General features: G+C 39.5%; 1 protein-coding gene across 9 annotated transcripts in view; it reads left to right on the forward strand.

The window, feature by feature from the left end:
* The window catches only part of CDYL (chromodomain Y like), a 99,828-nt gene that overhangs the window by 71,546 nt on the left and 6,692 nt on the right, over positions 1–21,590 (forward strand). For all 9 annotated transcript variants that reach the window (XM_015854619.1, XM_015854621.1, XM_015854622.1 and 6 more), the window contains 3 exons: positions 16,964–17,220; positions 17,878–18,050; positions 20,876–21,086. In XM_015854619.1, coding sequence (XP_015710105.1) covers positions 16,964–17,220; positions 17,878–18,050; positions 20,876–21,086 — 641 coding nt within the window. The remainder of the gene's footprint in view (positions 1–16,963; positions 17,221–17,877; positions 18,051–20,875; positions 21,087–21,590) is intronic.

Here is a 21,590-nt window from a genome sequence, read left to right on the forward strand (position 1 = left end):
TAATGAAGTTTAGTGCTGAAGTCCACACAATTAAAAGAATCAATTACACAGTTTTAAAAAAGAATCACAAAAACTGAATTAAAGAATAAATTCTTTTTGAGTCTTGAAAGCAGCTTTGCTAAGCAGGTAAGAGAATAATTTTCAGTGCCAATTAACCTCTTTGTAATATGATAGACAAGGAAGCATCCCCAGGAAAATGTATATATAAAGTTTGTACTCATGTTGTGTGTACAGCAATATTTAATGGATAAAAATCCACTGAAAATGTAACATGTGTACATCATATTTGTAGGAGTTGAATTTACTCTTGGATATTTTACTTTACAGTACTCGAGTTTCAGGACAGTAATGAAATCTTAGCATCTTTTTCTTTAAATAATGTATTTTTAAGAGAAAAGGGGGAGCTGAAGCATCAGAGAATTCACTTGTAGCGCAAACTTATGTGTACTGCCTTGTTCATTCAGAAGAATATGTTTGATCTGTAGAGGGATGAAGGCATTAGAAAATTTAAAAAAAAAAGGGGAGGGGGTGGGAGGTCACTCCTTGCACTGGAGGGAATTATGTGGAAGAAATGCATGGGATATCATGAAATCTCATGTCTCAATTCTAGCATGGAAATGAATGAAACAGAGGCTGCAGGTGTTTCACAGAATGGTTTGGGTTGGAAGGAACCTTTAAAATCATCAAGTTCCGACCCTCTTGCTATAGGTGTGGACACCTCACAGTAGACCAGGTTTGCTGCCAAATAAAGAGGAAGCACTTCTCTAGGTATCTTGGTCTCAGGAGAGAAATACTGTGCTTTCTAGCTAGACTTCTCTAATAACACTTTTCAGGAGTGTTTGCAACTTGCTCCTTTTGTACTGGGAGGACTGTGTAGCTGAGACATCTGAAGCTCTGCTCAGGCCAGGTTGGAAGGGGGCTGCCCACCAGATCACAACCAGCTGTGGCTGCCTCTGCAGGCACACAACTGAGGGCTCTTTCTGCTTCAACTCCTCCTCTTCCCTCAATTCGCTCCTGACAAATTTAATCAGTCTTTGCTATCATTCTGCAATACAGTGCTTTGTTTTGCTACAGCAGAGTGACTGTGCTCTTGCCATATCCTTTCTATGCCTGATGGGAGCCTACCTTCTACTGGCGAACCTGGGGCCATAGACAGCTAAAGGACCCTCCTGCAACTCTTTCAGCTACTGAATGCTGTTTTGATTCACTGCACAAAGTTAATCATTTTCATCCCTCCTTGGTAAATGCAGAGAGGTAGGGACACCTGGTACTTGTGAAGTTTTGTCCATCTTTGCTATTGTTTTCTCAGATATTCGTGCCTACTCTCTGTGTTAGGGGAATGGCAATTTTTATTATAGCTCCCTCTGAAAGTACCAACAATCTCAAAAGAATCAGGCTGTCTTTATTTCTATTGCTGCAACTCTGTTGAATTTTATCTTAGCACCAAGCACCACAGAAGTTCATACTGGAAATGACTTCTACAGTAGGCCATAAAGTCCCCTGGGTAGTCCAAAAGGTATTGCACAGAATATATCCAGTAATAGCACCCGTATTTAATTTAGATAGGATTTTGGTTTCAGTTGGAACCAAGGAGATTAGTGGATTCTCCTGATGTATGACTGGTTGTGCTCCTTACCCTTGGAGGAAAAGAAGTTGTCAGTTTTAATCTGATCATTTAGAAGTTTCCTCTTACCACAGGCTATTTTCCTCATCGTTACCTTGTAGCTTGTATGAGGTTATCATTTACTGTACCCAGTCACAGAGCCCAGTTTCCTGATTTTGAAGTATTTTACAAATAATGCATAAAATAGGTGCAATATTCACCTCAGTGAGGCTGTCGCAGAAATGGTGGATGCAGAATGGAGGCTGCAATACATAGGAACATTCTTTAAAAAATAAATAAGAGCCCAGGTTTTGTGGCAGAAGTACAGATTCATTTTGGAGCTGTGGTTGTGGCTTTGCAGTCAAGTACTCAAGGTGTATCCACAGAAGAGAACTTTTCTCTCCAAGGTTCATTTAAGGACACAGGCAGAGAGTTTCCATCAAGATTGAAAGCAGCAGTTAACTGAGAATCCAATTGTTGCTAGGATTTGTAATTTTTGTCCAATACTATCAGTTCAGGTAGATTTCCTTTGTCCAGTTTGGTGAAAAGTAACTGCCCGTAGGTTAAGACAAAAGGCAGAAATTCTACATAACCTTGCCACATAGACATCCCAGCAAATAGGTCTGGAAGAAACTTTTGTAATCTAAATCCATCCTCCTTCTACTGGACTGCTTTGCAGATGTTGATTCAGTCTATTGGTTTGCACATGGGTAGAATCCATCATGGTTACTGAGAAACATTTGTAGTGAGGGTGTGTGGTTGAAGAGTGGGCTGGTGGGTGAAAAAGGGCAATAGTTTCTGTCTCACAGTGAGCAGATAAAAGGAAGGAGCAAGGATCAGCAAAATGGAGGTAGTTTTTTGCTGAGCTGTACCTGGGAAGATCATGGAATAGATCTTCCTGGACGACAGGCTTGATCACACAAGGAATGAACGTGTGATCCAAGATAGCCAGCAGGTGATGTCCCCTGTGGTCTGTCTTGTTGCTCTTCAGTATCTTTATCAATGACATCCATGATGGAATTGAGTGCAAGTTTGCTGATGACACCAAGCTGAGTGGTGTGGTTGACACAGTGGAAGGAAGGGATGACATTCAGAGGGACCTCGACAGGCTTGAAAAGTGGGCCCTGGTGAATCTAATGAGGTTCAACACAGCAAAGTGCGAGGTTTTGCAGTTGGGCTGGAGGAATACCAGGCGTGTATACAGACTGAAAGGAGCAGTCCTTGAGAGTAGCCCTGAAGAAAAGGACCTGAGGGTTGTGGGGGATGAAAAACTTAATGTGAGCCAGCAGTGTGCTCTTGCAGCTCAGAAAGCAAATCAGAAGAGGAATGGCCAGCAGGGATGGGGTGGTAATTGTCCCCCTCTGTTCTGTCCTCATGAGGGCCCCATCTGGAGTACTGTGTTCAGGTCTGGAGTTCCCAATACAAGAAAGACAGAGAACTGTTGGAGAGGGTTCGGAGGAGGGCCACAAAGATGATCAGAGTGGTGGAGCACATCCCCTATGAAGACAGGCTGAGGGAGCTGGGCTTGTTCAGCCTGGAGAAGAGAAGGCTATGGGGTGACCTCATTGCAGCGTTTCAGTACCTAAAGGGAGCCTATAAACAGGAGCAGAGTCAACTCTTTGAAAGGGTAGACAACAGCAGGACAAGGGGAAATGTTTTTAAGTTGAAGGAGGGAAGGATTTAGGTTGTATGTCAGGGGGAAGTTCTTTATAGAAAGGGTGGTGAGATGCTGGAACAAGTTGCCTAGAGAGATTGTGGATGTCCTATCCCTGGGGGTGTTCATGGCCAGGGCAGCCTGGTCTAGTATTAAATGTGCAGGTTCATAGTACTGCCTGCGATGAGCATTCATGATCCTTGAGGTCCCTTCCAAGCTGGGCCATCCTGTGATTCTGGTGATGCAAATGGTGTTTTTAGATAGTGTTATAAGTCAGAATGCAGCCTGCTTTTATAGATGTGCTTGAAGTGTCAGGAGCTGTGACAATCATAGTTGGTTAAAGCTAGAGGGAAATAGAGTCTTAATGAGGGAGATTTCAGCAAGAATTATATTTAGTGAAAGTAATTCATATCTCTAGAGATACTTCATTTTCTTTTGAACCATGCTTGCTTGTGGTGGCTGTAAATAAGAGAATTTGATTTTGCTTTCACACTAGGTTAAACAGTAAAATATATGTTGTAGGTTAGTGGTAATGTAGAATTACAGTACTGAGTAATAGTCGCATGTTACTTTACACTGGTTATGCTTTATATATAGGCATAAGTTGTTTGCCTGCTTGTGTTATGTGTCTGCCCAGGGGAACCAGCACTTTTGAGCCTGTGTGATAAAGATCTTTGTTTTGTAGTGGCATCCTGAATGCAGGGGCAGTGGACCTGAGCATGTTTTCTACAGTACAGATAAACTACTCCACAGATGCACTCTAAGCAGTAGTTTGCCTTATCCTTGTATAAGTAGTTCTTAATATTTATTGTAGCCATGTAGTTGAAATATTAGAAGATAAATTCATATCAGGTATGTTTATTTTTTTTCTTTTAATGTTCTAAACTCTAGGGCAAGGAAGAGCATGTTGTATAGCAATTGTTCTCTCGTTATTTCAATGCTATCATTTTTCTGTGCAGATACATCAGTGGTTTATTGAAGCTTATTTTGTAACTTTGGGCTCAATTCCATTACTAAATGGCTTGTGTGAGAAAATACCTACTCTTTTCTATGATGATATCTGCCAGGCAGTATATTTTTATTAAACTGGAGGGAAATGTGTTGCTGTTCTCTCTAGATTTCCTTCTCAAATTATTCTCAGTTGTCCCATCCTCTTTTTTTTCCGCAACCCCCTTCCCTCTGCCTGGCCAGCAGCATCACTTGCTGCATGATGAGGCAGCTGAAGGAAATGATCAAGTGTAAATCCAACCCAGCACACCCCACAGAAGTGATGGGCTTGTTCCTGTTGTTAAATTAATCTGACAGTCTTTGTGGGTTCTTTTTGGCATATCTTCATTTGTTTCTGTCAGTTCATTATTCACTTTTTTTTTGGTACTTAGTCATAAGTTGTTATTTCTCCCCAAGTAATGAGCCCACAGTAGGAAAACACACTTTCTCCTGGATATTCTGCTGTAATTGAACTGCGTTTAACGTTCTTCGTTGGTTTGGGTTGGGATTCCGTTTGTCTTAAGACTGGGAAAGGAGAGGGAAACTAAACAGGCAGAAACACTGATGAAGTAAATTGTTTTAAACTGGAATTGGCTTTGCCTTCAGAAGGTTTGTGGAATTGCTCAGAAAATCCATCAAGGGTGAGGTATTTGGGGGCCCTGCTGTCTTGTTTGTGCACTGGACACAAATACCCACAATGAATGATTAGTTTGGTGAGCTCTGTGCAGGAAAGAAACAGCTGTGAGGGGAAAATGTGATTTTTGTTGGTTTGTGGTTTTTTGTTTGTTTGTTTTTTTGCATAAACTATATTGATATTCAGGTACCAGTGACTGACTCGGGATTGTAGGGGGAGAGCAATTTCCATGGGTTACAATGAGACTCATAGGCGATCCTGAACTTGGTAGCTAAACTGCATGTTAGTCTGTTGACAAAGTCCGGCTCACAGACAGATGTGCAGTAGACCTCTTCCCTCTTACAGTAGGAGTGAACTTTGGCAGTATGTTCACAGCATTGGTCATCTGATCTGAGCTAGTTGCATGATCATACAGCTTCTTGCTCTTAGTCTCTTAATTGGTTTAAAACAAAGCAAGGGGGAAAAAAAAATGAATAAAAACCCCACCACATAAATCCTCCTTGAAATTTCATTAAGTGGATCATTTTGTTTAAGAGTTAATGAAAAAGTAAAATAGTCCCACTGCAGCATTTTTGCTAATTATAATTAACAAGAATAATTTGAGAGAACACCTTTAAGATAAATTCCTTTGAGATCTCAGTAGTGTTTTAACTGAGCCGCTGGGAAAAATATCTCTAGTATCTTCTGTGATTTACCTATATTTGAAAATTCATCTACTGCAGCGATTAAAAATATTGATATAATCATAAATCAACAGGGTGATGTGTAGGTAACAGAATGGAAAGCTATATGCAACATCTTTGTTTGGAGTTAACCAATGACCTTATGGCAAATTCTTACTGATATGTCAACATATTCTGAGATCAAATGGAGATGTGGTTTTGCATAACTCTGTATAACAAGTTCTCTGTGACAGAAAGTGTTAAGTCTTACCATTCAGTAACCCTGAAATCTTAGTTGTTGCTAGATAGAAAACCAGAAATGAATACTAACTTCCACCTTTTGGCATCAGTTGAAACTTAATGCATATTTAGTAATGGTATGAAACTGCAAGATATTGGTAAAATATTGGTAAAATTGGCTGCTAAGGAGGGAACTGTTGGAAGGAGGTAAAATTTCCCTGCAGTATCCAGCGTGGTTCTCCTGGGCGTTGCTTTGGATCCCCAGTAGCTTTTAATCAGAAGGGAATTTCTAGACTTAGTGAGAACAGTCTTTTAAGCAGAAACATACTGCAGAGATTTGAGGCTATTTGTTTTTGGTTGGTTGTTGGGTTTTGTTGGTTTGGTTTGGCTTTTTTGTTTGTTTGTTTTGTTTTTGCTTTTTGTTTTAGATTATTTTTTATCATAACTCTGAAATTATATCAATTATACAAATTTTACTACTCAAAGTACCTTTCAAGTTTGCCAGTCTTTAAACAAACAGTTCTTAGAAGAATTTCACTTGCTATGGTCCATTTCCCACTTAAAGCTGTCACACTTGTATGTTTTTCTTTTTACCTCTGTTTTTCTTTTTTTTTCAGTAAGCAGTCTCACCATGTTCAAGCCTTTTAGTTTGTAACCTGTTGCATGTACAATACGATCATTTTAAGTCCTTTCTGTTTTCTTACAGCATGCTGGTTTCCCCACTAATATTTTAATTGACTTTGTAACTCACAGTACATCCCATTTTCTTATTTTTGGTCTAATTCTCCTTTTATCATTTAAAAGTAATTTGTTTTTAGCATCTGTAACTATGAAAACTTTAGAGTTTTACTTTGCATTTCTAATACCGTTCTTTATCTGTTTTAGCATCTCCCTGTATTCTTCCCAGTGTTCTTTTCTTCCTATTTTCTTGTAAGTATAGCATATTCTATTTTTACCCTCAGTTCCTATTGACCCGTTTAACTATGTGAAGTTAATTGAAGCTTCATCTCACTCCTGAAGAAAATAACACAACTACTGTATAAGTTCAGCTCAATTTCTACACCCTCTCCTTATGAGTGAGATGTCCCATTGTTTGTCTAAAAAAGCATTTAACTCAAAATTTTTTTACATAACATATCTAAAATTGAACAGCTTTCATCCTGGTAGAAATTAAGTTTCATTTCTATTTGCCAAACCATCATGTTTCTACTTTATCTATTTTATTTTGTTTAGCGGTCGGCATCTGATTTGAACAGGTGTGTCCCTGTCAGGTTTCAAGAAACAGCAACCCATGTAATTGCTCTGTCACTTCATCTCATCTATGATATGTTTTAAATGATGTCCAAATTAAAAAGTGTGCTGGCAATGAAGGTAGTTATGTACAAGTCCCAGCATTTTTTGTGTACACAATCTCTGGTTTTCCTTGTAGAAATTCTTCTGGTTTTTTTTTTTTTCAGTAGTGACCACCTCTGATATTTTTGGCTTCTTTGTATGTTCTTAATGGGTTGTTTCCTAAGGCAAGATTCAGCATTTTAGGCTTCTGATATATACAAGGATGTTCAGTGCTCATTGTCTGTGTACCATCTCTGAGTACAGTGGTAATATACAAGAGTCAACTTGTATTTTTTTAACCATGATCACACCAGTGTGACTTCTGTGTAAAGATGTGCTCCTAACTGTTTGCAAATAGGCAAATAAACCTTGCTTTCCTGTTGCCTGCTACACAAGCTACAAAAACACCTCTGAGGTTGCTGCATACTTCAGTTGTAAGGGTCAGATATAATAGTTTGATCTTGTTTTTACTTCCCTTCTTCTTAGCACAGTGGGTAATAGTTGCCCTGTCCTGCTATCTGAGATGGATCTTAACTGATTTGTCCTTTTTTTTGTTCCGTAATTGGCCCTAAACCACATTGTTAGGTTGTTTTGGTTGGTTTTTTTTTCTGTGCTGTATTTCTAACTTACTAATTTTCTAGGACTTTCTTCAAGATCTCATCCTCCTAATATTAGTCTTAGTTATCTTTTAGTGGCTATCATTTTGTATTGGTGCTGCTGAAATGGTATATTAAATACCATAGTGTTAGATTCCATTGCTTCCTTAGCTGCCTGTTCTGACTAGTAGTTGTATCATTATTCCTACTTCAACTTCTTTTCTGGATGTATATAATTTCTGGAAAGGGGAAAAAAATCCAGGAATTTATTAAAGAATATTTTTACTGTAGCTTTTTGGGGTTGGGACCATCTGTAACTGTAGTAATCCTGGCTTTTATACAGACGTGCTCTTTAGCTCAGGGGAAACTAATTGAGCAGCTCTGCACCACATTCATGAAAGCCTCAGCAATGAAAGACAAGCTGATTTCTTTCCTCAACAGCATGAGGAAAATGCATCCAAACTCTGCCCATTTACGCTTGATGCGTCCTGCTGTATAGGGGCAGCTCACTGTCTTCCATTCTTCCTAGCTTCTGGCTGAGATTAGAGCACTACCATTTCAGTTTGCTGCTTTCAGCTTTATTGTCCTGTGGTTTACCCTGGGCATGTTTTTTGGTTTCCTTATTCACCACTATACTCTCAATTTCTAAATGTGATGAAAATATGTTCTTATGATGGGTCTTTTTCCAAAACATATTGGCTACCTCTGCAAATCCCCAAACCTGGAGAATCACACCGTTATTACTGGGGTCAAGTTGCAGGCTGAATGATACAAATACTTCCTGCTGTCTACCGTAAGGGCTGCTCCAAAAGTAATGCCTCCTATATTATGTTGGCCCATGCTGTCAGTGGCAGATATTGGTGGTATGCAGTAGATGTTGAACTTTCCCACCAGTAGTCCATTATGTTTTGTTGCCGTGTGACAAATGGCAGCAGAGGGGCAGTCTGACAAAATGGTGTCTGACATGGAAGTGCGTATGAACCAGAGGGATATCAGTGAATTCCTCCATGCAGGAAAAGAAGTGGCACCCATAGGCATTCACTGATTCTTGCTGGATTTTCCTGGAGACCAACCAGTGAAAGCGAATACAGTCAGGTGGTAGGTGGTGTTTCAACAGTGGCTGGTGCAGATTTTTAGGAGCATGGTATGCAGGCTCTTGTTTATCACTGGGCAGAAATGCATAGCTAATGGTGGTGACTATGTTGAAACATAGTGTTCTGTAAGTGAGAATTTGCTCTATCAGATAGTGTTCCTGTGCCCTTTTTATCTGTAGTAGTTGTCTGCCTCCCTGAGAGGGAAGATATTGCCCAAGTTTTCCACATATGATCCTTGCCTTATGCTCTGAGGAGTCTACTACTGTTGAATTTAGGGCTTTCTCTTCCTTTCTGTTTGCTTTTGGTTTCTGGTTTATATTTGTTTGTTTTTCTTTTAGTATAGGAAGTGTAAAGAATTCTGGATATTCTCCCTGAGTTCTTCACTCCAGAGATGTCCTCACACACCCACTGGTATTGCTAAAGACAAACATGAGAAATCACATTCAGCTTGAGAGCACAGGTTGTATTTACTGTTCTCTTTTCCATCATAAATTACTTAAGCTGTTTGAGATTTATTCCCATCAAATAACACAGAAGGACAAATTTGGCATGACAACATGCTGTTCTGAATCATTTTTTAGTTCAGTGCATTGGAATATTCAGCACCTGTTGCATGGGATGCCTTTAATCATCCTTTATTTAATGTGGGCTTATTTTCCCTAAATACTGGGAAGACATGGGGAGAGGTTGCCTTTGAAACAGCTTGTGAATGTGTCTTTAGATGTGGTGTAAATAACAGCTATGTGCTTTGCCTAGAGGCACGATCTTTAACAGATCTTCTTGGCTCAAATCCTTGATTCTTCAGTGAAGACTACTTTCCTCTGAGTACTTCCTTGTATAAAATAAGAATTACACATGCCAAACAAGTTATTAATGCATGTTCATTCACAGAACCATGGAATATCCTGAGTTGGAAGGTGCCCATAAGGATTACTGAGCCCAGCTCTCGTCTCCATACAGGACCACCCAAAATCCAAACCATATGTCTGAGAGCACTGTCCAGACACTCCTTGAACTCCTGCACTTGGGGCTGTGCCCTCTGCCCTGGGCAGCCTGTCACCCACTGCCCTCTGGTGCAGACCCTTTCCTAATCCCCAGCTGCCCCTCCCATGACACAGCCCCATGCTGTTCCCTCTGGCCCTGTTGCTCTCACAGAGAGCAGAGCTCAGTGCTGTCCCTCAGCTCCTTGCTCTTGGCTGAACAAACCCAGGGACCTCAGCTGCTCGTCATGCAACTTGCCCTCCAGACCTTTCCACATCTTCACAGCCCTTTGCTCACTAGTAGTTATGTCCTTACATCCACTGGAGATCTCAATCTGTGTTGCACTTTGCCAAGACCTCTGATCTTTTCACCTATACTTTCTTTTCCTTTTTCCTCTCCAGTGTCTCTGCTCAACTCTGTTGCTTTTTGCTCTGCAGCCCTTAAAGCAGCAGAAGTGCTCATGGAGTTGGTAGTCATCTTGCTTAAGCATGTGGCTCAGGACCAAACACCCAGCCCTGCAACACTTAAGATTTTTTTCCTATGATGTACCCCAGGGAGTCAAATGAAGCTTCCTCCTTTATGCATACCCAGACGGTTATTTCTGATAAGGGGGTACTGCTGCAAAACAAATTGTCACCCAGCAACATTTTCTGGTGCATATAACCCAAGTATAAGGTGTAGCCTGCCATATTGCACAATGACTTGCTGTTGTGTACAGGCAGGCAGCCTTTGTGCATCAAGCCAGTTCAGCCTCAGGTAAACTAGTGACACTCCTTAATGAACCTGTTGGTTACTAGAACACAGGAGGTCAAGACATCTGCTGTTAATGACAGACCTCAGGCAGTGACTGGAAAGATAAACATACCTCCTTAAGGGAGATACATGAAAATAGAGGAGCTTCTTCACAGCTGGGATGCTCGCTCCAGGTACTCTGATTGAAAAGTTTTCTTTCTGTAAAGCCAAACACATATGTATCAGTGTGCTAAGCATCTGGGAGTCCTTTGGCCCTGTTTGTAGGGTACGTTTCTCCACCTGAAAGCCAGATGTTTGTGTGGACAATTGTGAATGGATTTCTTGCTTCATTTATGTTAGAAGAATGAAATGTGAATACTTATTAACATGTTGTTTTCCAAAAGATGGCAAATGAAAATATCTAGTCAATGTAATGTTGCTGTACTTGTCTATTTTAATATCCTTAAGTTAGCAAAATGTGCTAGGAAGTTTTAGTGTCCTTACAAGAATGATGTCATGTGTACAGGGCATGTATAGATTCATGTCTATACAGGAAACTGCCTGGCATGTCTTTTGGCAGAATCTATCTAAGCTAGCCTTACATTAGGGCACTCTTATTCCACATGAAGAGAGCCTTTTTTTAGATCACTTTGGGAATTGGATTAAATTGCAATGAAGTGCTCTTAATATAGAATGTGTTCACCTCAGGAGTTACTGTGAAATAGCTGGGTATACTTCAAGTTTTAAACCTTAGCCTGTTTTGTAGTAGCTTTCCTCTATAGATGAGCCCCGAGAGATGTCCTTACTTAACTCTCAAATCTGAGAGCATTTTGAATGAATGCTCTGATATCATAACCTGCAGCTCTGAAAGTATTGAAGGACAAGATAGCAGAAGGCTCTTCTCATAAAATGTACCTAGTTCTAAGTGGCCTCAAAAAGGAGTTGATAACTTGGGAATAGCTTTCTCTCATATGTATTTATTTGTAAGGAGAAGAAATACAAATGACTCTTTCCTTTCCTCATTAAATACTCTGTTGCATACTACTTTGAATTATGGCTGGGATTTCTTGAGTGGAGTGATACCAGAACGACTTGGGCATTTTTTTGGTTTTTTTTTCCTTTTTATTCTTTCAACCATCTTAAATAATAGCTAAATTGATGGGAATGGTCATGGGCTCTTTTCTATTTGTCAGTACCATTCCAGCTAGATTCAATGGGGAAAAAATCACTGCAAGGGAGCAATCCTAATTCGTCTAGATGTCGAGCTAAAGGAGAACAAGAATTTACGTATCTGATGAGTGTTTATTTCACCATATGTATATTGTATAGAATAAGGACGGAGATGTATTTGGACAATTTTTTGCAGTTGTTAAGAGGAGGGCCTTCCTTCCCCTCCACTACAATACAGCAAAAATAAAGTTTACTTAATACATTATGCACAAAAATGCGTAGCTCTTTCTCAGAGATTGTGAAACTTGGGGCCCTGGGCAGACTGATAGAGTGTTTGGCAACCCTACCCATGGTAGAGAGCTTGGAACTGGATCGTGTTTAAGGTCTTTTCTAGCCCAAGCCATTATTATTAGTAGTATTTTTCTTTCAAAAGTGACATGTGAACACTTTTTCAGAAACACAGAGTTAAAGAATATTGCTGGTGAAAGGTGTAAAAATGAAAAAATTCTGTATTTTCTTACAAATATTTGAAGTGACATTAAAGGAGGCTGGAACTTTTGCTTGATTCCACAGCATCAATACTGTGAATATATATATACTGGTTTGTTTGTCTATGTGTATAGATAGAGCTCTTTGCTCAATTTGAATTTCTACAGACTCTGCCAATGCACTGCATTTTTAAAGTAATATTTGCTATGTAATTGTGGAAGCAGAGGTGGAAAAATTACTGGAAACTGTTATATGTTGTTTGCATTGCAGTATCACTGTCTGGGGTTGGTATCTTGTTGATCCTTGTCCTGTAGCTATACACCATCAAGAAGATGGTCTGAGAGAACATATGACCTCATCCATTTGCCTCCCATCTCACTTTAGATATTTCTTAACACGTATCAGATCCCCTCTCAGTCGTCTTTTCCCCAGGCTCAACAGACCCAGGTTACTCAGCCTATTTTTTGGCATGAACTGTGTCTTCCATTATTTATTTATTTTTTCTTAACCAGCTTTTTGCATTGTATTTTTCCCTCTCTTGTACTTGAGTTGTAATCAGTTACAATTACATGTTATATTTGCAGTTAACGCTTTAAGAAATCATTGCTGGCGTTAGTTCATTTGTTTACTGTGTAGAATGCTTCTTATTTACAATTCTGTTGTGTAGTTTAAGAGAAGTAGTTGCTGTGTTTTATTGTATAGGAAAGGTGTGAGGGTCCTATGATCCCCGTAGACGCAACTTAAAATACTTTAAACTTAAAATGAGCAATTGTCTATTAAAGTGAGATTACTTGCAGTGCAGATGTGTCCTGAGTAATGAGAAGGGGACAAAACGTAATTCTGTATGACACTGCCTATAGCAAAACATAAAACTGTAACCAGATAATGATTGATTCTGGACTAGATTTTTTTTCTCATCAGAAATGTCAGTGGATTTCTTTATGCAGTTTTCTAAAAACATTTACTCAGAGCTAATTATATATACTTATAGATATATTTTAAAAGCCACAAATTATTTTAGCAAAGAGGAGAAAAGAGGCTTGGAAATGCTATAAGTCCCCTGTCTTGAATATTGTGTGCCGTTTTGAACCCCGTTCCAAGATTTAGCCGAAGAGAAAAGCACACAGAAGGGTGACATGTGGAATGTCTTCTGGAAGAAGGAAGGGAAATTGGATTGGGACTGACCCATTTGGAGGAAGGTTGTACTGAAAGGAATGAAGGAAATGAAAAATCACAGGGTTGTAGAGTTTGTAAGGGATCTCTGGAAAGAGTCTAGTCCAATTCCCTGCTAAAGCAGGTTCTTTGGAGGGTGTCCAGACAGGTCCTGAATATCTCCAGAATAGAAGGAGCCTCCACAACCTCACTGGACAGCCTGTTCCAGTGCTCCATCATCCTCAAAGTAAAGATGTTATTTCTCATGTTCAGATGGAACTTCCTGTGTTCCCATTTCTGCCCACCATCCCTTGTTCTATTGTTGTATGTCACAGAAATGGTTCCACCCCCATCAGCTTGACTCCTACACTTGAGATATTTATAAACTTTAAGAAGATCCTAGAGAGGATCTTCTCCAGGCTGAACAGTCTGAGGTCTCTCAGCCTTTCCTCATATGGGAGTGGCTCCCTGCCATTCACCATCTTCGTTGCCTTCCGCTGGCCTCTGTCTAGGAGATCTGATCTCTTGTTTTGAACTCAGTGTGTTTATCTGGGAGATTCCTGGCATCATGTATTTTGATTGTTCTCGCCTTCATACTTTCCTTCTTGTGTTCTTGTCTTCTCTAGGAAGGGTGAGGATGTTACCTTTGCTGTTCTGTCCTTCTTTCAACTCCCACACTTTGTGTCTGCCTTCCTTTATGAACAGGAAAAAAAACCCACCCAAAGCCAGTGTTCCAACTGCAACTATGATCTGTTTAAAAAATAAACATAGCTCTGCATTCACTTGTGTAACCTTTACCTGTTTATGTCTATCACAAAGCTCTGCTTTACATCTCTGGTCTGTTTCTTTGCTTTTGAGGGCTGAATGTCAAAGAAACTGTCCCCTATGCTTCAAGGTGTAGAATACCAGACATGCGTTGCTAGTAACAAATGCTAATTGAACTTCTTTTAACTCTGTCAGTGGAAAAATTCTCCTTCATGTCTTGTAAACACACTTGAAACAATTACATGGGAACCGAAAGCCCATCGGCTTTAGAAACAGCACTTCAGCACAAGCTAAATATCCCTTTTTCCACTGAACTGCAGCTGTCCCTTGTTTGTGGTTTGGAACTCTAACTATTGACAAGTGTGGACAAAATTTACAGAAGAACCTAAAACATCTCTTGCCCATTCAAAAAGCATGAAAAGTGTGTGGTGTTTATATCTTGTTCCCTCTTGCCAAATTTTCTGTTGCTTGAGTACATCCTTAGCAGTATAAGTTGTGAGCAAAGGTCTACTCAAAGTTCTTAGGCAAGTTTACTGACTGAAGGTTTTTTGTTGGTGGGTTGTGAGGTTCTTTTTAGTTCAGTCTTGTCTCCTGCACTCTCCCAGTTCCCTACTTTTTCTGTCCTTGACATCACAAAAAGCACTAAAATCAATATATCAAGGTTTAGAAATCATGTTTGCTTTAATTCATATTTCCTATGGAAAAAAAACAAACTGTTGCAGACAGTGATGCAATTTCATCCTATTTTCCTAAAGAAATATGGGGTAACAGTATTGTTTCTGTGCGTTTCCCTTGATGGGAATCATTTTTAAAGGAATGTAATCTGTATAGTATGGTTGGAAAGGGAAAAGTATCTAAAGCATCACTCATCAATTTCACATTTGGTCTGCATCAAATTTTTATTTATTCTGTTGAAAAGAAAACAGGGAATTTGATGAGATGTAGAAAAACTTGGGAATAAGCGTGAATCTTTTGTGACAACGTAAAATATTTATCTTCCTTTTCATTTTATTCACACCTATTCTCTCTGAGGTTGTTTACAAGCTGAACTCAGCTCTGTAAACCTTTTCACTTCAAACAATTAAAATCTTGAGTTAGCTTTTTCTCAAGAAGATAAAGACATATAATAAGAGAATTTAAACACCAATGCAAAAGTTTGGAAATAGCAAAGTAAAACCTTATTGCATAGTTCCTTTGACAGGTAAGTTGCCTATTTAATTAGGCAAAATTTCTTCTCAGAGTGGTGAGGTGGTGGCATAGGCTGCCCACAGGGGGGGTGGAGTCACCTTCCATGGAGGTGTGCAATAAATATGTAGGGAGGGATGTGATTAGTAGGCATGGTGGGGAATGGGTTGGTAGGTGGACTAGATGAACTTAGTGGTCTTTTCCAACCTTCACGATTCTGTGTTTTTAATAAGACCAGATTTATGATGAGAGGAGTATTTATTTACAAATGTTTAATATAAAGGTTCACTTATTTGAAAGCAGTTTCTGTAATACAAGTAGAAGGAAAAGTTTAATGTCCCAGATTTGCTTTCGTTAGCTTTTATATGAGACTTCATATGGGTCAAATTAAGCAACACTTAAATAAATTTGAAATGTGGGAATATAAATTATTTGGGTGAGTCTATATAACGCCTTCATTACACCAACAATTGTGTTTTGTAAATAAACAATTACAGCTTCATTTGTTATCCAAACTTGAAAAATATGGCTTCTTCAGCAAGTTTTTTGAAGAATGAAACAAGATCCAGCAGTGATGTTTAATTGCCTATTTGTGTTTAAATTCTGCTTTTTAAAGACAACATGTTGATGATGTCCAGAAATATCAGTGAGATAAGGACTGAGGCTATCTAGTAGATTTTGACACAGACTAATATCTCGGTTTTCAGCAGAAGGCTTTCAAACCTTCTGTGTCATGGCCTGCAGCATTTTTTCCAACATCTTAATCCCACTGTTGCCTTTCACCTTGCACATTCCATTACATTAATCTGATGAATTTTACATTGAGATTTTAACATATAGATGGGTATAATAAAGCCAAGATGTTCTTATTTTCTCTTGTGAATGCTAATTATTTGATATTATGCACCCTAATGTGGAGTACAGAAAAACCTATCCCTTCTGTGCTATGACGAATGGCCTGTTTACTTGCATTCCTTCAAATACTGTCTATTTAAATTACTGGGAACAAGACCAGAAAGACATAATACTCAGTTTGCCAGTTTTAATAGCAGAATTGTTTAGACTTGAGAAATATCTCATTGTCTATGAATCCATTAAAATATCCATCACTGTATGGGTCTTGTTTCTTTCCCAAAGCAATATAGCCTGTATTTCTTCATTTCTGCTTTCCTTTAAAGACTATTATGGTTTCTATGATCTCGTCGATCAAGGTATTTATTTGGCTTGCTGTGTCATTTTTCTTCCATTTATTAACTTCTTGTTGTTTGAAATTGAAAGGCATCTGCTTCCTCTTTGCAATTGTGATGCTGTCAGACCATGTAAAGATGTTGAAAAAAGAAAAAGCAGGGTATTACTATCTCTCCTGATTCTATTTACTTATTATACTTCATAAACCTACTGAAGTGCATTGACATTAGGGACAAATAAACCTTTCCCTACTCCCTAAGAACAAATATTGCTGGTTTGCTTTGCTCTTTTTCTCACAAATGTAAAATTCATTTGTATTATTGCTCAGTGTGCAGTGTATGTTTCTGTAACATTTCACCAACTTCCCTGGGAAGAAGTTCAATATTAATTATATGTTCACAACTGTATGCATAGCGTGTTTTCATGCTGTAGGGATTATGAGACCGTTGAACTAATACAATGTAATTAATAGGATGTTACTACTTAAACTATTTTCTAGGTACATCTACGTTTATGGAAGCATTAGCAGCCAATGGTACAACCAACATGCAGACTTCTGTGACAGGAGTGACAGCCAGCAAGCGGAGGTTTATTGATGACCGTAGAGATCAACCTTTTGATAAAAGGCTGCGTTTCAGTGTGAGACAAACAGAGAGTGCATACCGGTACAGAGACATTGTTGTCAGGAAACAAGATGGATTCACGCACATCTTGCTATCAACAAAATCATCTGAAAATAATTCACTAAATCCAGAGGTCAGAACAGTTCTAATTTTGGAGGGGGGCAGGGGGAAGAGGTGGTGAGGGTGCAAAAGGAATTATAACGCTCTTGGCCTTATTTCTACCTTTTATTCAGGCACAAACACACTACATGAGATCTGGGGCTTTGCTTGCAAGTTACTATACATCCAACTGACTTGTAGCATAATTCAGTTGAGGGTATTAACTTATTATTACCTGAACTTTTGATGTTGAAGACAACATCGGAACTTCTGTTATGTGGAGATCAGTGAAGAGCAACTGAAAACAAACTTTAGCCTGAATAAAGGTTCTTTTCCTCTGGACTGGTTGCATGTGCCATCTGCTGTCCAAATTACAGAAATGCTGAATTAATTCTGTAGTTGGAGATAACATCTAATGTATCTTTTCTTAACAATTTCATTATCTCACTCTAATTCCGTTTAGAAACACAAAGCTAATACTGGTGGGGCTTTGGGTTGTTTTGCTGTTTATTTGTTTTTAAACTTCCTTACATTTGAATAACAAACTTTATAAATGATAACTTTTGGTTCGTAAGGAAAAATGAAGGATCTCAAAGACTGAGATCTTTCATGACTAAGGGGGAAGAACAGCACACTTAATGCTGTAATAAAAGTATTCTAATCAATTTATTTATCTATTTTTTTCCTCCAGGTAATGAAGGAAGTCCAAAGTGCACTGAACACAGCAGCTGCTGACGACAGTAAACTTGTGCTGTTCAGCGCAGTTGGTAGCATTTTCTGCTGCGGTCTTGATTTTATTTATTTTATACGACGCTTAACGGATGATAGAAAAAAGGAAAGCACTAAGATGGCAGAAGCTATTAGGTATGTAAACATATCTTCAGTAATCTGAGCAGGTATTTTTCCTTATCTAGTCTGACTTGCTTTATCTTTTCTATTTCCGTGGCTTCTAATTCAAGAGTACTTCAGATATTCACCTGTTATGTGATATGCACACAGCACTTTTATACTCCCTGTCCATTTCTGTTTGGGTTCTTATTTTATGCATACCTATTTATATTATTAAAATTTAACTGCGGAAGCTGGCATTATGATAATATTTATTCAGTTGAAGCCAATTCTAAAAGACTTCAACAACCACATGCTTTCAGGATCACTAACTGAACACAGAAACACAAGATGATTGTGTTGATGATTGTGACTGAACAATTAACAGTGTAGTTGATAAAGAGCAGTAGAATTATGGATATTTTAGAAATAAAATAGTAGTGAATTAGTTAATACTAGTTACCTGTTGTGTTTTAACCCAGCAAGCAGATGAACGCCATGCTGCCTTTTGCTCATTCCACGATGTCTCTGTGGGTTGGGGAGAAAATTGGCAGGAGGGAAAAAATGTTGGAATTTTAGGAAGATTAAAAACTATTTACTTAGACAGAAAAGGAAGAAGAAAATTACAGTAATGATAATTTATACACATATACACTACTATGAACTAGAAGAATGTTTATGGAATAGTGTGTGGTTCTTCTGTGCCCATGTACAGGGAAGCAGCTTATCCTCTGAATGCTTTTTTAAGGCCCGAGATCTTGCAATAACTTCTGCATACTTCCAGAATAACTATACTCTTTCAGAGACCTATGTTCAGTTGCTATCATGCTGTACATGTCTAAACTTTAAATTTATGAGTGAAGACCTTTTTAATAGGAATCCCACGTTCAGTATCTAAAACTGAATTGAAAAGCCACCTGTCATTCAGAGCAAAAGACTGTTTCACAGGTGCTAATTCCTATATGCTCACCTCAGAATTAATAATCATGTACCCGCACTAAATATGGACAACTTTATCCTTATGTGTCAGACCTATTAACTATTTGAGGGAGCTGGGCTTTTTCAGCTTGGAGAGCAGAAGTCTGCAGGGTGACCTCATTGCAGCCTTCCAGTACCTAAAGGGAGACTACAAACAGGAGAGGAGTCAACTCTTTACAAATATGGAAAAAGGCAGGACAAGGGGAAATGGTTTTAAGTTGAAGGAGGGAAGATTTATGTTGTATGTCAGAGGGAAGCTCTTTGTAGAGAGAGCGGTGAGGTGCTGGAACAGGCTGCCCAGAGTGGTTGTGTATGCCCTGTCCCTGGGGATGTTCAAGGCCAGGTTGAATGGTGCCCAGGGCAGCCTGGTCTAGTATTAAATGTGGAGGTTGACCAGCCCTGCCTGTGCCATGGGGGTTGGAGCTTGATGACCCTTGAGGTCCCTTCCAACCCAAGCCATTCTATGAGTAACTAAGAAATATCAGCATCTTACTTTTGAGTTTGGAATTCTCTCTCCCTACCCCCCAACTTTTATGTATGCATTTTTAATATATCTTTTGTTTGAGAGAAGGGAAATCATAAACATCCATACTTTTATTGGAACTGGAACAATGGTCTTTTTGTGTTGATCAGTATGAGAATACACAAGTGTATATCATCCCATCATCTAAGAGAGAGTGGCTGTATGAGTCACAATATTTTAACACAAATGCTTCCATGTCAGTGTCATTAAACCCACATCTGTCCTGTAAATCTGCCTTGTTGGACTGGGAGCAATATCAGATTTTCTCAGGATCACAGAGTGGCTGAGGTTGGAAGGGGACCTCAGGGTTCATCTGGTCCACTCAGTAGGGTGCCTAGGACCAAGTCACGACAGGGTTTTGAAGTTTGTGCTCATTGCCTCTTGTTACTGAGCACCACTGGAAAGAGCTTAGCTCCATCTTTTGTGCAGCCTCCCTTCAGGTTTTTGTATACATTGACAAGATCCTTCCCACACTCTGACCTTTCTGTTCTCCAGGCTGAACGGTCCCAACCTTTCCTCATAGAAGATATGCTCCGGTCTGTTAATCAGCTTTGTGGCCCACCACTGAACACTGTCCAGTTACACCCCATCTCCCTTGTATTGAGGAACCCAGAACTGGACTCAGTATTTTGGGTGTGTTTTTCCTAGTGCTAAGGGAAAAGCACTCGTTTCACTCAACCTGTTTATGACACTCCCCATAATTATCATTAGCCACCTTTGCCACAAGGCAAATGTCCAAAGTGGTGTCCACTGGGACCAAGTCTTTTTTTTCTGCCAGGCTGCTTTCATTGGCCTCCTGCATGAATTGGTGCATGGGGCTGTTGCTCCCATGCTGGACTTTGCACTCCTTTTTAACTTCATGAGGTTCCTGTTAGATGTTTCTCCAGTCTGTAGAGGTCTCCGTGTGGCAGAACAATACCGTAGCCAGCTTTTTAATGGTCAGTAAGCTTTCTAAGAATACGCTAACCCACCTAGGTCACAAATGAATTTAATCGTGACTGGACTGAGTACCTAGCCTTGGGATGCAGTGCAGGAAACTGGCCTCCAACTAGACTTCGTACCACTGATCACCACCCTCTGGGCCCAACCATTCAGCCAGTTTTCAATCCACCTCACCATACTCATACTTCATCAGCTTCCCTGTGAGGGTTTTGTGGGAGATGGTGATGAAAGACTTACTGAAGTCTAGGCAGACAATATCTGCTGCTCTGTCCTCATTGGCAAAGCTAGTTACCTCACAGTAGGTTATCAGGTTGGTTTTGAAAGTGACGTTGCTATAGAGATTAATTATTACTGAGATCTCAAGGGCCTGGTATATTTTGCTTTTAATACATGAGTGCATGTTCTTGTTTTTCTTCAGGAATTTTGTGAATACTTTTATTCAGTTTAAGAAGCCTATCATTGTAGCAGTAAATGGCCCAGCCATTGGACTTGGAGCATCTATATTGCCTCTGTGTGACGTGGTTTGGGCTAATGAGAAGGCTTGGTTTCAGACACCATACACTACTTTTGGACAAAGTCCAGATGGATGTTCATCCCTTACATTCCCCCGGATAATGGGCCTGGCTTCTGTAAGTAGCTTGCAGGGCAGGGGATGACAGCTTCACAACACAGTTGTGAAACTTTATCCAGTGACTTCACAATCTTTTAAGCTTTGCTGTCTTTATTTTCTTTCTCTCTTGAAAACTTTTCATGAGAAACCAGTATTTATAGGTTTTCTGCTGTTACAACTTATCTTACACCTGAAGGCACCAAATAGCAAGTGTGGGACCTAATCCCACATCATGCGCACCCTTAACCCTTATGGTGGCAGCAGGGGGAGATGTGTACCTGGATACGTACGCCCAGCTGAGGTCTTCAGAAGACCAGCCACTGGTGTCTTGCTTTCAGCACAGCATCAGCAAGTGTAAAGAGTACACTGGTCTGTGCTTATGTATCAGATCCCTGTATCGCCAGCTATCAGCAGTCTTAAGCTAATATGCAAAATAGGTAAATGAGCTTTCATGCACTCATTCTCAAGAAGTTGTGCTGAACTTCCTTACATTATGGATCTCTCCTGGTGTTAAATGAGTGTG

The sequence above is a fragment of the Coturnix japonica genome, chromosome 2 (assembly GCF_001577835.2).
Source record: "Coturnix japonica isolate 7356 chromosome 2, Coturnix japonica 2.1, whole genome shotgun sequence".
Lineage (NCBI taxonomy): Eukaryota > Metazoa > Chordata > Aves > Galliformes > Phasianidae > Coturnix > Coturnix japonica.